At 40.9% G+C, this 14010-nt stretch overlaps 2 protein-coding genes across 4 annotated transcripts; both read right to left on the bottom strand.

Moving 5' to 3' along the window:
- Positions 1-414: 414 nt before the first annotated feature.
- Positions 415-2368, bottom strand: LOC123474090 (compound eye opsin BCRH2-like). The gene is made up of 6 exons (XM_045175929.1): positions 2220-2368; positions 1726-2142; positions 1541-1642; positions 1345-1450; positions 848-1271; positions 415-778 (listed from the first exon to the last, which is right to left on the bottom strand). The coding sequence occupies exons 2-6, from the start codon at positions 2132-2134 to the stop codon at positions 656-658; spliced, it is 1164 nt and encodes a 387-aa protein (XP_045031864.1). The 5' UTR covers positions 2135-2142; positions 2220-2368; the 3' UTR covers positions 415-655.
- Positions 2369-4368: 2000 nt separating this feature from the next.
- LOC116926997 (sodium/calcium exchanger 3) lies at positions 4369-13369 on the bottom strand. Of its 3 annotated transcripts, none has more exons than XM_045177100.1 (21): positions 13306-13369; positions 11460-11680; positions 11252-11381; positions 11038-11172; positions 10825-10913; positions 10585-10744; positions 9369-9501; positions 9168-9276; positions 7691-7799; positions 7446-7518; positions 7232-7325; positions 6998-7148; positions 6765-6890; positions 6599-6666; positions 6347-6491; positions 6139-6236; positions 5993-6073; positions 5776-5926; positions 5506-5684; positions 5307-5404; positions 4369-5224 (listed from the first exon to the last, which is right to left on the bottom strand). In XM_045177100.1, the coding sequence occupies exons 2-21, from the start codon at positions 11658-11660 to the stop codon at positions 5083-5085; spliced, it is 2472 nt and encodes an 823-aa protein (XP_045033035.1). In that variant the 5' UTR covers positions 11661-11680; positions 13306-13369; the 3' UTR covers positions 4369-5082. The 3 variants fall into 3 exon arrangements, with proteins under 3 accessions (XP_045033035.1, XP_045033036.1, XP_045033037.1); XM_045177101.1 differs by having other exon boundaries at positions 11460-11676; positions 13306-13325; XM_045177102.1 differs by lacking the exon at positions 13306-13369 and having other exon boundaries at positions 10591-10744.
- Between the last annotated feature and the right edge of the window lie 641 nt (positions 13370-14010).

Here is a 14010-nt window from a genome sequence, read left to right as displayed (position 1 = left end):
ACTAATCCGTGGTAAGAACTTGGACTACCCCTGCTGTAAGTTCACAACTCAAAACCGTTTGAAGAAACACATTTGATCGTAGAAAGCCGGAAAGGAAAAAAAAAAGATTTTGCACCATGCAGAAAGATAAAATAATTGAGCACTATTTATTCTTCCTTCGTAACCCTGACCGTTGTTTGAGTCTTCAACATTCCGCACTTGCGTTCCGTCTTTCTTCCAAAAGGCAAGTACTCTTTATTCCAATAAATAGTTGCCGGATTGGTGGCAGGTCCGATTAGCGCTCAATTTTGGGAAAATGATAATTTTAAACGTTGATTAAATCATTTAGATCCATTAAATTTAAAAGTCGTGTCCTTGCAAAGGAGATATGATGGCGCCACAACGTGTTCCTGAAGAATTTGATAACAAAACAGGTTTTTTGGACAATAAAAATTTTATTGAGACGAAGAAACAAAATCCGTCAAAATAAGGAGAAAATAGCGAGAACACTTTTAACAGGAAAAAATTCAAAATTATCAGAAATCACCGAATATTTTCATTTTCGTTAGTCCTCAGTTGATAAGCCAGCGTCGTCATCATGAATGATAGCCGTCTAATAACCAGAACACCCGTCAATCTCCTTTAGAAGGAAACCTACTGGTCGAGCTTGATGTAGTTAAGCTGATTCGCACTTGACAGTTTCTGTCATTTCAGTCTTCTCCGAAATGACAGACTGATTTTCGGTCACTGCTTTCTTCTCCTCCACGATGCACATCCAAGGGAACATTTGCTTGAGGCACTGTCAGTAGCAAAAAAACACATTTTATAACTTGAAGAGCAAATATGTATCAGAGAAATCGAACTATACCTCTCGGTATTTAGGATGAGAGATGGCGTAAATGAGCGGATTGTAGGCACAAGATGTTTTTGCCAAAATAACTGGAATAGCAGAAACCAAAGGAGTAATCTTTGAAACATCACCCCATGTGCCCATGATGCAGATAACGGCAAAAGGAGTCCATGCAGTCAACCACATCGAGACGTTCATGATGGAAACCTTGGCAATGCGGATCTCGGCAGACACCTGCTGCTGGTCGTTGTTGCTGCGAAGAGAAGCAACATTCATCTTCTTGGCTTGTGCACGTAGTTCTTCTTCGTGCTTAAAAACAGCATGGACGATGAAGTAATAACAACCAGCGATGACGATGATTGGCAGAATGTAGTTTGCAAAGGTGGCGGCCATGATATGGCTCTTATTATTCATATTTTGAGAGACATAATCATATGAACATCTGTTAAGTTGTGATGAGAAAAAGAGATAGAAATTATATGAATTTAGCCACGCTTACAAATCAAAATACTCACGTTCCCATGATGCCATCCATTGCGTACGCACCCCATCCTACAAGTGGGCAGATGGACCAGCCCAAAGCCCAGATCCAGCTCATCGTAATAATGGTTACAGCGCGGTCTAAATTTGGTTTAAAAAGTTTATGAATTGTTTTTAACCTAGTTCTTCTAAATCAGAATAAGTTTAGACAATTTGTTAGAGATATCATACTGAAAGTAAGTGGAGTCCCACTGAATCCCTTCACAATCACATTATAGCGATCGTAAGAGATTATGGTCAATGTGAAAATCTGGTTGTACCCAAAGCAAGCCCCTATTAAGATAAATCAACCGACGATTAAGAGTTAATAGGGTATGAAATCATTCAGTGGGTAGAATGATTAATTCGCCACACACCAAGAAAAGCATGGATTTGGCAGCCCATTTCTCCAAAGCGCCATGGTCCGCCAAGGAAGAAATTGTAGACGCATTCCGGGAAGAGAGCAAGCATCAACAGGAAGTCTGAGACAGCCAAATTCATCACCAAGAGGTTTGCGGGACTTCGAAGAGCTGGGAAACGGCTGAAGATTTTCAGGACGACAGCGTTTCCGGCAACGGCGCAAGTACCGATGATCAAGTACATTAATCCCAAAAAGTAATACCAAGCAGGGTGCAAAGCCTTGTAGGTGTGCCAGTGCGGATGAAGGAAGCTGCGAATGTCTTCGGGAGCGTAGGCATACAGAGTGAAGGTATCCGGTAAAGCCCAGGGATCGAAAGCCTGCTTCTGAGCCATAGCAACCACAGCATCACCAGTCAAATTTGCCATTTTTCTTACTGAAAAAAAATATCGATTTTGGTCAGTTAGTACAACTAAATGAAAATTACTGTAAATTGAAAATGATTTGACTTACCTGGATAAGAAATTTTGTTTTCAAAGAAGACAAAAGAATCTAAGACAGAAAGATTGTCAAAGGAAAAGACTTTGTAAAGCTTGAGGGCTGACAAGCAGAAGAAGCGACCTCGAAAGCAAGAGCTTTAAGACTGACGCTATGAATCCAACAGATAAAATGGTCGTTTATATACAGAATTTTTACACGGAAACCAATGTCTTGACGATGACGTCCTCAAGAAACTTAATTGAATTAGTGAATGCCTTAGCTGTCTTTCATTCAGACAGAAACCTTACTAATGACTTATGGTTATTACCGGTTATTACGTATATGGTTGCATACAGAAAAGAAGGTTCCAAACTAGGAATAGAAATTAGACACCTTATTCCGGCAGTTGCATTATTTGAGAATATTCCACAACTATGTTTTTTACCCGTTCTGCTAGAATGCAGAAAGTCCGAATTTACTTTCAAACGTCAATTTTTGAGGAGACCATACCATTTCAAGAATTTTAAGTCCTATTCAAAATCGAACTAACACATCTGGGAGTCTTTCAGATGACGATATTTGTTGATTGACACATCGTAATATTACAGGAATACAACGAGTCTCTTTTTTTATTCTGTGTATATAGTGCAACGAGCCGAGATTACTTCATTAACTCAAAGCTCGCAAAGCTCTGATCTTCATTTGATCATCCCCAATAAAGGGTTAAAGCAGGACAGCCACCTGAACATCGCGGTAGGGGTGACGGTCGCCTGCAAATGTAAGTATTTTTGGACACATTTTTCGCGTGCGCTTTCATCCACGTTGTGAAACACGAGTGAGTTTGGTATTCCTGCAGTGTTGCACAAAGTGAAAATGGCATTGCGAGGGGAGATCCTTCCCGCTTAGCAGGTGGTAGCGTGAAAATGCTGACAATAGTTGTGGGTATTTAACTCTTTTTTGTTTCTAACCCAAGCCTAGCTCATCTATCAAATACCCTACATTTAAGCATGTACACATTTCTTTTGGCAAAAAGAATTCTGAAAACTATGCATAAGTAAGGGTACTTTTGATACTGCCCATTCTTTATGTTCATTTTATTTTTTCATCGAAATAGTACGTGAAATCGTTTTCCATTAAACACTCGTAAATGTGGTTAAAAAGTTGAAAGGAAACCTTTCGTCACAACCACCTCCTCTGGAATTGCTTAAATCCTGCTGAACAGAGGAAGCACATACCTTTCTCGTTTCAAAATGTGTCCGCCTATCATGGAATTTATCAGACCGGGAATCGAAAAACCTCCCCTTAAATTCTAAACATAAGAAGAAGGCAGTCTTACGATGTCACACTATGCTGATGGCAAACGCTGTTAAAGCCATAGGAAAACTCATAAGGAAAATCATGAAAAAATCTAGTCAATGGACGATAATTCTTTGTTTGGCACATTGGGAGTACATTTTCGCCAATGCCTTCGATTGTCAAACAGAGTAACATCGTTCAATGGTCGAATCAATCATCAAAGGCGGACGAAAGTCCAACTCAAAAGCCTTGCATGATTCAACACATGAAACGATGGGCACAGGGCAACAGCCAAGACTATGCTTATTTGAAACACTGAAATTTGAAATCATCTCATTCAAGAAAACCCAATCCATTACTGGATATTGTAGAGACACCTCAAGATTTCGGCCATCAGGGAGAGACGACAAATATTTTTCACGACAGTCCGTAGACGTCCCTATTAGCCCAGGTTATATTGCGTAGATCACACAAGCATTCTGCCAAAAAACAAAGTATATCCGCAAAAGGCCTAAATCTTCTGTCGCTGTTTGCATCCAAAGTCGCCTACAGCTAAAAACAGTGCATACGTCTATCCAAGTATCCAGCATGACTGTTTCTTATTTAGAGCCGACAAAGTTGTTGTGTGCTTGTGTCCCATCTTTCCTGTATACTACTGCCGTGGGTGGTTACAAAAATCGCCGATCTTAAAACCTGCCAACATTGTTTGTGACATCTGGAACTATTATGACTAGCAACGATCAGTGCCAGCAGTACCGTCCTAAAATAACCTTAACAATGTGTCAGATATGGATTGCATGGTCTTACCAAATTCATCCCCAGTATTTCGATGACTTTGCTTAACCGTGTCTAAACTGGAAACGAAAATCAACGAAAAAGAACAAGGTTACCATCAAAAAGTCAGTATATTGCTGAAGAACGAGAGGCGACCCATTTGATTTTGCGAAAAACGATGCGCAGCCCATAAATGGATGTGTTGGTTAGTTAATTGTTATAATACTTGATTCAGCGGGAAGTGACTCTTTTAGAGCTCATGGTAGAACAAGAAAACGAGGTGTAGTAATCTATCCAAGAAGTGTAACAGCCATTGCAAATGTCAAAAGGAAACGCTAAAAGATCTGGTATTAAAAATTTTGTACGTTGCAAATTTTCAAAATATATATAAAATTTGGTATGCACTTCAAGAGATACAGCACACGCTTTCTCATTAATCCCACACACTTTGCTAGAGACAAAAACAGCATACAGTGAAACGTGTTCCAGTGAAACCTAAGAAATTGTTACTTTCCGATGTAAACGATTCAGTCACACCTGCTGAAAAAGGCGTGCAAATGAAGTGACAGTAGTTATAGTGTGGTTATATCAGATTTCCTCGATTAACCAGTCATCATGGCCAGCAGTGGAATTCGTCGTCGTTGGCCCACGGCGACAGCTTCAGCGATTGACAGTTGATCGTTTTTTCGGTTAATTTTGTATGGAACGCACCTTTTTATGAAACGGTCATCTCGAATACAGATGGAGTGTGGCGTTTGTGAATGGTGAGTACTTTCGATAGAGGCAGTATTATATAGTTTGTCATGTCCTTTTGGGATGCTTTGAATTAAAAGCTTTTTATGTGCCCGTATGTCTCTAGAGATGAGAGAATCACGTAAGCCATCCACAGGGTCACGAGAAAGATAGCTGAAGCGTAACGAGTTCCCAGAGGTCCTCCTAACTCTCCACGGCCACATGCAGCGGAACATCTGTGTAGAGAAAATCGTGTCACTTTCCCCTTCTTTTTTCCCGAGAGAAAAATTAGCAAGTAGGATGGAAAAATGGCCTCACCTCCTTATTACCAGCAGCGCCAACGACAGAACGGCAGTGATGGTGAAAATGGTGATTGAAAATCCAAGACTTCCGGCTTCCACCTTAAATTCAGCTCCCTGAAAATGGTTGGCAGAATAGGAATTTCATTATCTATCCGTATTTTAAAGAATTCAAATGATTTTTTTATTATTATTTTTTTTAATTTCTTGTTAGATACCTTTGACGCGTGGTATACACTTGCGATGAGCCAAGGTAAACCGAGACCCAGGAACACGTTGACGGAATTACTTCCCGTAACGTTTCCTATAGCATTATCAGCGTATTTCTCATTCTTAGCGGCCGTGCGACTTGCGAACAAATCCGGAAGCGACGTTCCCAGCGCCACGAAGGTGATGGCTGTGCAATGTATCAATCAATCGGCCAATTAATTCAAATAAATCAGTTTCATCTTGATTTCTGAACTGTTGTAACGAGAACCACAACTCACCGGTGACGGCGTCGTCAAGTCCAACCAGACACCCGAAAATGCTAGCCAAGTCTCCAACGATTGCTGTTAGGGCGCCAATGACAGCCAACGAAACAAAGAACGACAGCCAGCCGCCCCAAATTCCCGCTGGCGGAACAAACGCAAACAACAGCTACGAGCAGAAAGACGATTCATTCTTAATCTGGTTGTGCTAGTCGGTATTTTTAAATATTCAAACCTTCCATCCAAAAGACAAGAAATGCATGACATAGTCCGAAGTGGTGGCATTCTCAATATCACCTCCGTTTACATTCATGGCCTATATTGTTTACGGATTATTATTTTTCACTGTTTAGTGGCCATATTAAGTAATCATGTCATTACATCCTTTATCTGGCTGGTCCAAGTATTGTGATGCACTTCCATCGAGTCCACGTTAGCTGTAGTCATATCCGCTAGGCGATTCAATACCGAATTGAATTCTGTGGTACAAAAGAGGATGTAATCAACGCAAATTCATTTGTTTTTCTAGCGAACTACTTGCAAGAACACTGAGAAAACCACAAGGGAAACATCGGTAAATTACGCTGACCTTCATCGTTCGTGATAGTAACGGCCAACTTGGTGATGGATCCTAGAACAGCTCCGCCAGTAGGCTCGGATAATTCTACTTCGAAGCATTCGTCTTTGTCCGGTAACATGTCGTTCGAAATTGGTATTTCGATAACACGTTTCATCTATTCAAAATAAACCGGTAATGTAGCCTGTGTTATGTTTCATCGCTTGTCGGACACTGAAAGTTATTAGCGTTTGTGGCTATACGCTGCTTAAATGACGTGAGTACCTCAGCGTGCTTAAACACCAGTCTGCCTTCACCTCCGATATAGCCCTTACCACTGATGGCGTTTTTGTCTGTGTGAAAGGAGAAATGAACGTCACGGCTTTATATTACTAGGCTTTTAAAAAACAAATTGATTGACTCTGAGTAGGAAGATGTTCGAATGGCTCACCAACTGTACGCCAGTGGACGCTAACTTCGCCGTCGGCACCATTTTTACGTAGCACAGGTATTTGGGCCACACCTACAGATTCTTTAACTAAAATGCCACGTTCTTCAAAAGTAATGGTGCCTGGATCTATTTCAATAAAAGAGAGAATAGACGCATTCATTACGCTCCTCGTAAAGAGAAAAACGGCCAGTGTTGTGGCATATGAATAATTTTTCTTTGGTTTGTTGACTGACCATCATCGTTTAGAACAGTAACTTCCATGATGGAAATACGGCCAAGCACTACATCCTGCTGCTTCCCCGTTTTGGTCCCAGTTAAGCTCAATTTCAAATAGAACTGCTCGTCCGGTTCGTACTGGGTATCATCAAGGATCTCCACCGTTACCTGCGTCAATAATTGACATTATTACAAAGACTTTTAACTGTAGAAAAAGGAAGCTCAAATACATTCTTAGTATTCCGACTTACCTGTTTCTCAACTTCGTTGGCCTCGAAAACAACCACTTGATTGAGAGAAACGAAATCTTCTCCTCCCACAGCACTACCATCAATGGTTTCGACTCTGAAATAAAAATAATGAAAAGGTGTAAACATTTTAGATTTTTTTGTTGTTTTTTTTTGTGTTTTTGCGGCACATTTTACATCATAAAGTTGTCAGAGAAAAACAACCAAAAGATATTACCTGACGGACACGGAGTTATCCGTTTTCCCGTGGCGCACGATTGTGATGGGAAATCTGCCGACGCTTTCGGGCACTGTAAAAAAAAAATTAAATGAACCATTTCGACATGTAAAAAAAGGTGGAACGAAAACACGTTTTTCCGTGAGCTAGACCCGGTATGTGCTTCATTTTATTTTATTTATTATTATTTTTTTGTTTGTTAAGTTATTTGATTGACTATATACGTGTACTTATAAGGATCTTACCTGCACAGGCAATTGCATGGAATTCGATGGTTGCTTTGTTCTTCGGGGTGGTCTCGATCAATGGGCCAAGGCTGTCAGCATCCGGGTGCTCATTGATGGCATCATAAACCTTTGTTACCCCAGAAAAATAAAGGCATGAAAATAAAATGAAGACATGAAAAAAAAATAATAATAATAAAATGTGCCAAATAATATATCATTCTAAATGGGTTGCGCTTCTTGGCTCTCAAGCCCTTGGCTCGATTCAAAAGCGAAACCAAAGTGAATGAACATACACAACACAAGCAAAAGTTAAAACAAATATCAAGGCATTTCCAAAATTAGCAAAACAGTTACTTAAATCATAAACGAGCAAATCTCTATAGGCTACTAAGAATTGGATTGTGTGATTTCATGCTGATTGGTATGTGAATGTGAAAGTTGTAATAATTGTAAGCTGTTAGAAATCAGTCGGTGATTCCCATGAGATGAAGAAATCGCTATTTCAACCTGTTTCATCCAAATTTGGGATACATCTAACTCTTCTACCCGATCCTATGGCACAATACTTTTCTTCCTAATATAAATAACAGACGCTAGAATGTACTTTTTTCTTTTCTTTTTCAAATAGCACATATTAGGCTTCCACATAACTACATTTGTAACCTCGTGCAATCCTTTGAGAAAAGGAAACAGATTTTACTATAGTTCAGTAATCGATAAAGAAAACCTCTCTGTGCAGGACGTGATCATCCAATAACATGAGCAGCCCCTTAAGTTAATGCGATTTTTCCGATTTCTCTTGGATCGATTGGATCATTTTGAAAACACATTACAATGAATATATTAATGGAAGGGAAGTCTGTTGGTCGCTTGCATTTTGAAAGAAACGCTTTTGCCTCCATCGCTTGAACCTATCTTGTCACTAATCCACCAAAATAACACTCTTAAAACGCAATAGAATTAAACTGAAAATACCATGTTTTCTTGTCATCATCAGACATGCAACGAGCAGCTTTGCGGGAAACACACGAAACGGTTCATTTTTTTCCTTGAATTTCCGAAGATTCAAGCTGTGTCACACTATCAACATGCAAATGAGCTCCTGGTAGTAACACAGTACCTTCAACGAATTTTGATCCTTTTGTGTACGCTTCGTTTAGCGTCGCGTTTGCATTTCAGGGAAAAGACAAACCATTGAAAAATGTAGCCTTGTTGACCAATGCAAACAACAAATTATGCAGTTTACAGATCGTATGGATATGTGAAAGACAATATCGGTATACGGTACTGCCAAGCACGCTATACATATATACCCGTCAAGTTGCTGTTTATATGGCTTGAATAGGCAAAGAAAGTTCTGGCATAACGTTTTTCAAACTTAACGGAAGGACGTCGTTTGAGCTAGAATCTTTAAATTGCCGATTGACGTTAAACAGCGTCAAACGAATGGTTTCTGTTGCGTAATAAAGCTATTATTTATGTGAATAAGTTATACCTCTCTGAGTTTGATGCTAAGTTGGGGCTGAACTTTCTTGCTGCCGGAGAAAACACGGGTCGCTCCAATTCGGTACCAGGCTCGCGAGTGCTCCTTGCTCGTGATGAGCCTAAAGTTTTAACCGAAAAATTGAGATCGATTGGTGTGCAATCGATATTCCTTTTTTCTTCGATCTACGTAAGATAAGAAATTCAGACTAACTTGTAAGCCGCCAGTTTTGCAGCATCTTCTCCAGTGAGTCCCATTCGCGACGCGTGTCGGACCCATTTGGCCAACTCGTTGGGGTCCACTTGTCCATCTTTGGTGAGAGTGTGTCCATCCACCATGGCTTCCACTGTGTTTACACGCAGGACATGACGCGTCAAGTAAGTCGATGGATCGTGTCACGCAAGGCATGCATTTCAGGGTGGCACACCAATGTATCGGGGTTTTTATAATAGGTGAGCAGCGGGTGTTTATGCACCCCATAGTAGGAAAACCATCGATCACGGGCGAAATCACGAAGAATAAACAGCGCCTTGCATGTGTCGCGAACGAGTGGGATGGATTACCCATGACGAACGACATGAAGGGGTTTGGGCGAGAGAAATATTGTACCAAACACGAATAGAGTTGAGGTGTTTCCGCAGCCACACACAGCCGTCATTCAATAGAGATACAGTTCGGATGTGGAGCAAGAATCCAACAGAAAAGAAAAAAACCAAAAAAAACAGAGGAAAACAAAAAGAAAAACAAGGTGAATATCGTGTCCCATAAGTGTGCAAAATTGAGGTCATTCCGAAGTTGTTTTTGCATTCTCATTACGCCAATCAATCATTTGCTGATCGGCTATAACGTAAAACAACATCGTCTTATCTTAAATATAGATACCAAACGAAAATATGCAGCAAGCCAAAAAAAAAATATTAATATATATAGATAGGTTAAACGAAATGGTGCAGAGCAATCGCAAGAAACGCGCTTTGTAAGTAAAAAGTTGGTTTAAAAACAAAAACAATGAAGAATGCTTTTGCTTTACGGTTAAGATTGTTAAACACGTGAAGAACAGATTTTGCAAGAGCTGCTATCGCACTCAACAGCAGCACCAAGGAAAATCCCGCGATCATCAGAAAGTGAAGGACGGTGCATTTGAAACCGAACACACGTTAAGTGAAAGAGATTTATTATTTTTTTGTGTGTGGAATAGAAGGCTAGAGCATCAAACCTGCTCGACCAACAAACAAAAAAAAGTTGTGTGTTTTTTTGTTTTGTTGTTTGTTTGTTTTTGGAAAGCGAGCCGGCAGCATCGAATGCCGGACTTGTCACAGACACAGAGCTGGCCGTGTTATACTGATGCCGTTAGTGAAGTTATACGTAATGCGTATGTAGCGCCAGAACGAGAGAAGTGGGCCAAGTAGGAACCAAAGAACAAACTTACACTCACCCGGCTGGATGGAGCCAAGCTCAATTTGCTTGCCGTTTGCTGTCGTTGCGCTAACGCGTGACTTGTTCCACGGGAATCCTTTATCGGCCAAATAAGCCAAGTACACCAGAATGGGAAAGAGCAGGAAAGTGACGACTGCCTCCCACACTTCAACCTAGCCATACACACAAAAAGAAATACAAGCGAAGGGTAGGAAAATGTCAGAAAATGGAATGGAATATCGGTTGGGTATACCACATTTTTGCTGACTCCCATCAATACGAAGATCAACCAGAGGTAAGCCAATATGCTGAATACGGCCGTGATGGCGAAAACTCGCAGTCCTTCATTTTCGTTCAATAATAAATTTAATTAAATCACAAATCAAATAAACCAATAAATGGACTGCTTTCGATTCATTTGGAAGATTGCCAGCAGTATAGAGCGCATAAGAAATGGCCGGGTAACCTTTGATTTGGCGTGATTCGACACCAGGGATAGCAGCAACGCACACCGCGCTAATACCCATCAAATTGAAGGCAGCTGAACCAACGATTGTGCCTGGACCCAACGAACCGGATTCAAAGTTGTTTCCGACAATTTCTAGGTATGCAAAAATAGAAAACCCAATTATGTGTCGGATAGAATATGTAGATCGTGGATACAAAATGTGCAGTCATACCTATGATAGACAACAGAATTTCGGGGGCTGACGAACCCAAAGCCATTAGCGTCAAATTGGCCACCGTGTCATTCCAGATACGGACTTCAATCACTTCCGGTTCTTGAGAATCCCCCCTCGACAAGTATACCTATGTGTGCACATCCATTTCGATCAAGTGATTTCGTAAAAGATAGCATGATAGAAGGGGAAAGACGCGAGTACTCACTTTACGAGTTGTGGAAGTGATTTTCTCGATGGCGCCCATAAAGATGTCGGCGATGATGGCCACACCCATGAAGCAGTACAGCAAGCCAAATAAGTAGAGAAAAGCTCGCACCTCGATCGGCCACGTAAACTCGCTGATCAGCGGTAAGATCAACGCCCGCGAGCAGGTGTAGTCATCCAGCGTCCCATTGTTTGGCGTCATTTTTTCTCAGAAAGCACTACCTTTAACATTTTTACAAGTAAAAAAATGTATGCTGTATATACTGTATATGAATAGATTAACATTTAATGTCAATTATTTATTATCAAAAGGATGACTAACATAAGCTTCACTGCTGGTTGTAAAACAAAAATGCCGTTAAGCGGTCTTCGCTAAAGTATAGTGACCATGAAAAACTTGTTCCTGTAAATACGCCGTGTCTCATTGACAACAAACTTTTTTATCCCGCGGGACACGTGATGATGATGCTCTGGTGTTTTACAGCGTAACCGTAACCTTACGTGCTTCACAGGAAAGTGGGGGGGAAAAAATGATGGAAGAGTTTCAACGGAATGTAAAAAGTCCGACGATGGAGTGTTTTGCTTTCAAGTTGCCAGGTGCGCGAGAACCAACACTATATAGGAACGCAGAGCCAATACAAGGCCACGGAACGAACGTCCCGCGTACATCAGGTGCTATTTTCCATCCTCGTGTGACGATGTTATTTTTCGTCTTCCCTTTTTTTTTTTTTTTTTCTTTTTTATTTCAGGGCTAAAGTTTTTCGGATAGAAAGGGCGGTAGAGAAACGAACCAGCAATCAGTAGGCAAGGCAACCATCTGCACCGGCGTATGCCAGATGCCGTCAGATTTCCATATTAAGCCTCTATATATGTGTAGACTATACAGTATAAATACTGTACTACAATGCTGAATGGGTGTCCTTTACAAGTAATCGATGTGAATCCGAGTACAATTGAACTGGCCAGGTCAGCAAATACCAACGGTCTACATTGCTCTGAAAAAAACTTCTGTGCATCTCCATGGATACTGTGGCCTTGTCACGATTAATAATGAACGTCTACTTTCGATCCTGCCGTCACCACTGGCCGGCGGATAGGTGATGTCATGTCTCAACACGAACATCCTTCACCACAGCACAGACTATCTCATTTGTATTATCCACACACCAAGACGAGGTCTGAGCTTGCTAGGTGCAAACCTGGCGTGAAATTTTGAAAACAACAACAAAACAAAAATAAAGAGGAGAAAACCAACTAGAAATGCGTGTTTCTATACATGACAGCGGTTTCTCACGGTCAAAACAGGGAAAAAAGAAAGAAAAAAAAGTCGATGCCAAGCTATTAACAAACGCCATCGTGTGACAGTAACCACTCTTCCAGATTGGGTCGAAGAATGAAAGCATTTCAACTTTTTCTCGGACAGCAACCACTTTCAATTTGGCTTGTCGCTTAGACGTGTGATACGAAACAGAATGGAACCGACAAATCCATGTGTTGCCTACCGTTCGTCGCATTAATAGGCTCCATTTCCTTCAAAAGCACAACTATTTTTGTTTTAATGATTGATTTCAGAGGAAAAACAGCTTCACACACACACAAAAACAAAAGCGTTCGCTTTTAAATTTGTTTTTTTTTCCTGGTTTTCACATAGAAAAAAAAACGAACGTCGTGTGGAGAAGGTTCCCTCTGCCTGTTTGAGCAAAGAAAAACAGTGTGAGGGCGTTACCAACGTCCAATTGATTTCACAAAACACCGTTACTATTTTGTTATCGTCATTTCGATTTCCCTAATTCCTGCATTCGTCGGCCAACTAAAACAGACGGGGAAAGAGATAGAGCGGCTTTTACCTGCTGTTCGATGAGAGTGAAGCTGCAGCAGGTTGGGAACGAGTTGTTGGGGGGAACAGCGAGAAAAAAGTAGGCAACAACGGAACGACTCGGCGTTCGCGACCAGACTGCTGTTCGCTCTGCCTCGGCTGCTACACCAATTCCCGAGGGGGGCTGGCAAATGTGAACCGAGTCTCAACATTTTTCTCTAGAATTCGCCGGATGTTCAACCTAATCGTACAACATCGAAAATTAAACTTTGATTGGAATTTAAAAGAGTCTAATTGATTTCTTGAACGCAAACCCTCTCAGAACTTGTCTCACGAGTGATTGTTTACGTTTTGTTTTTCTTTCTTTTTTGGAAAGTGTTCTTTAACTTTGAACAAACAAGTTTTATTTTCAAAGCAGAAAACAATGGAGGGACAATTGAACTTTTAGTTTCATAAATTTCTTACTGAGGTTTACGACATATTTTGAATCAGCTGTCTGTATTGGGAGTCCCCCGTTCATATTAGAATGCCGACTTGTCCCTGCGACCCAGCACTGCAACAGCAGCTACAGGGAAAGAAAAGCCATCAAAACATTAGATGCCCTACGGGTGAGTGTGAACTTTCCCGTTCAGCCGTGCGTTGCAGACTTCAGTATGATATGGGGAGGGAAAAAAATGAAGGTAGAAATAAAATAGACAACGAATTTTGTACGGTCAGGTGACCATGCTGTGTAGGT

Source organism: Daphnia magna, linkage group LG7 (assembly GCF_020631705.1).
Source record: "Daphnia magna isolate NIES linkage group LG7, ASM2063170v1.1, whole genome shotgun sequence".
Classification (NCBI taxonomy): Eukaryota; Metazoa; Arthropoda; class Branchiopoda; order Diplostraca; family Daphniidae; genus Daphnia; species Daphnia magna.
Note: the sequence above shows the minus strand (reverse complement) of the source record. Positions and strands in the feature narration are given on the sequence as shown.

What these genes read in the sequence shown, in the direction of transcription:
- LOC123474090 (XM_045175929.1), bottom strand. Translation starts at nt 2,134, where the DNA reads ATGGCAAATTTGACTGGTGATGCTGTGGTTGCTATGGCTCAGAAGCAG. An exon ending in CCAAATCCATGCTTTTCTTG is followed by an intron (nt 1,643 to 1,725) that starts GTGTGTGGCGAA and finishes TTATCTTAATAG; the next exon opens with GGGCTTGCTTTGGGTACAAC. An exon ending in ATGGATGGCATCATGGGAAC is followed by an intron (nt 1,272 to 1,344) that starts GTGAGTATTTTG and finishes ACAACTTAACAG; the next exon opens with ATGTTCATATGATTATGTCT.
- LOC116926997 (XM_045177100.1), bottom strand. Translation starts at nt 11,660, where the DNA reads ATGACGCCAAACAATGGGACGCTGGATGACTACACCTGCTCGCGGGCG. An exon ending in AATTCTGTTGTCTATCATAG is followed by an intron (nt 11,173 to 11,251) that starts GTATGACTGCAC and finishes TTGCATACCTAG; the next exon opens with AAATTGTCGGAAACAACTTT. An exon ending in CGTCCACTGGCGTACAGTTG is followed by an intron (nt 6,667 to 6,764) that starts GTGAGCCATTCG and finishes CCTTTCACACAG; the next exon opens with ACAAAAACGCCATCAGTGGT.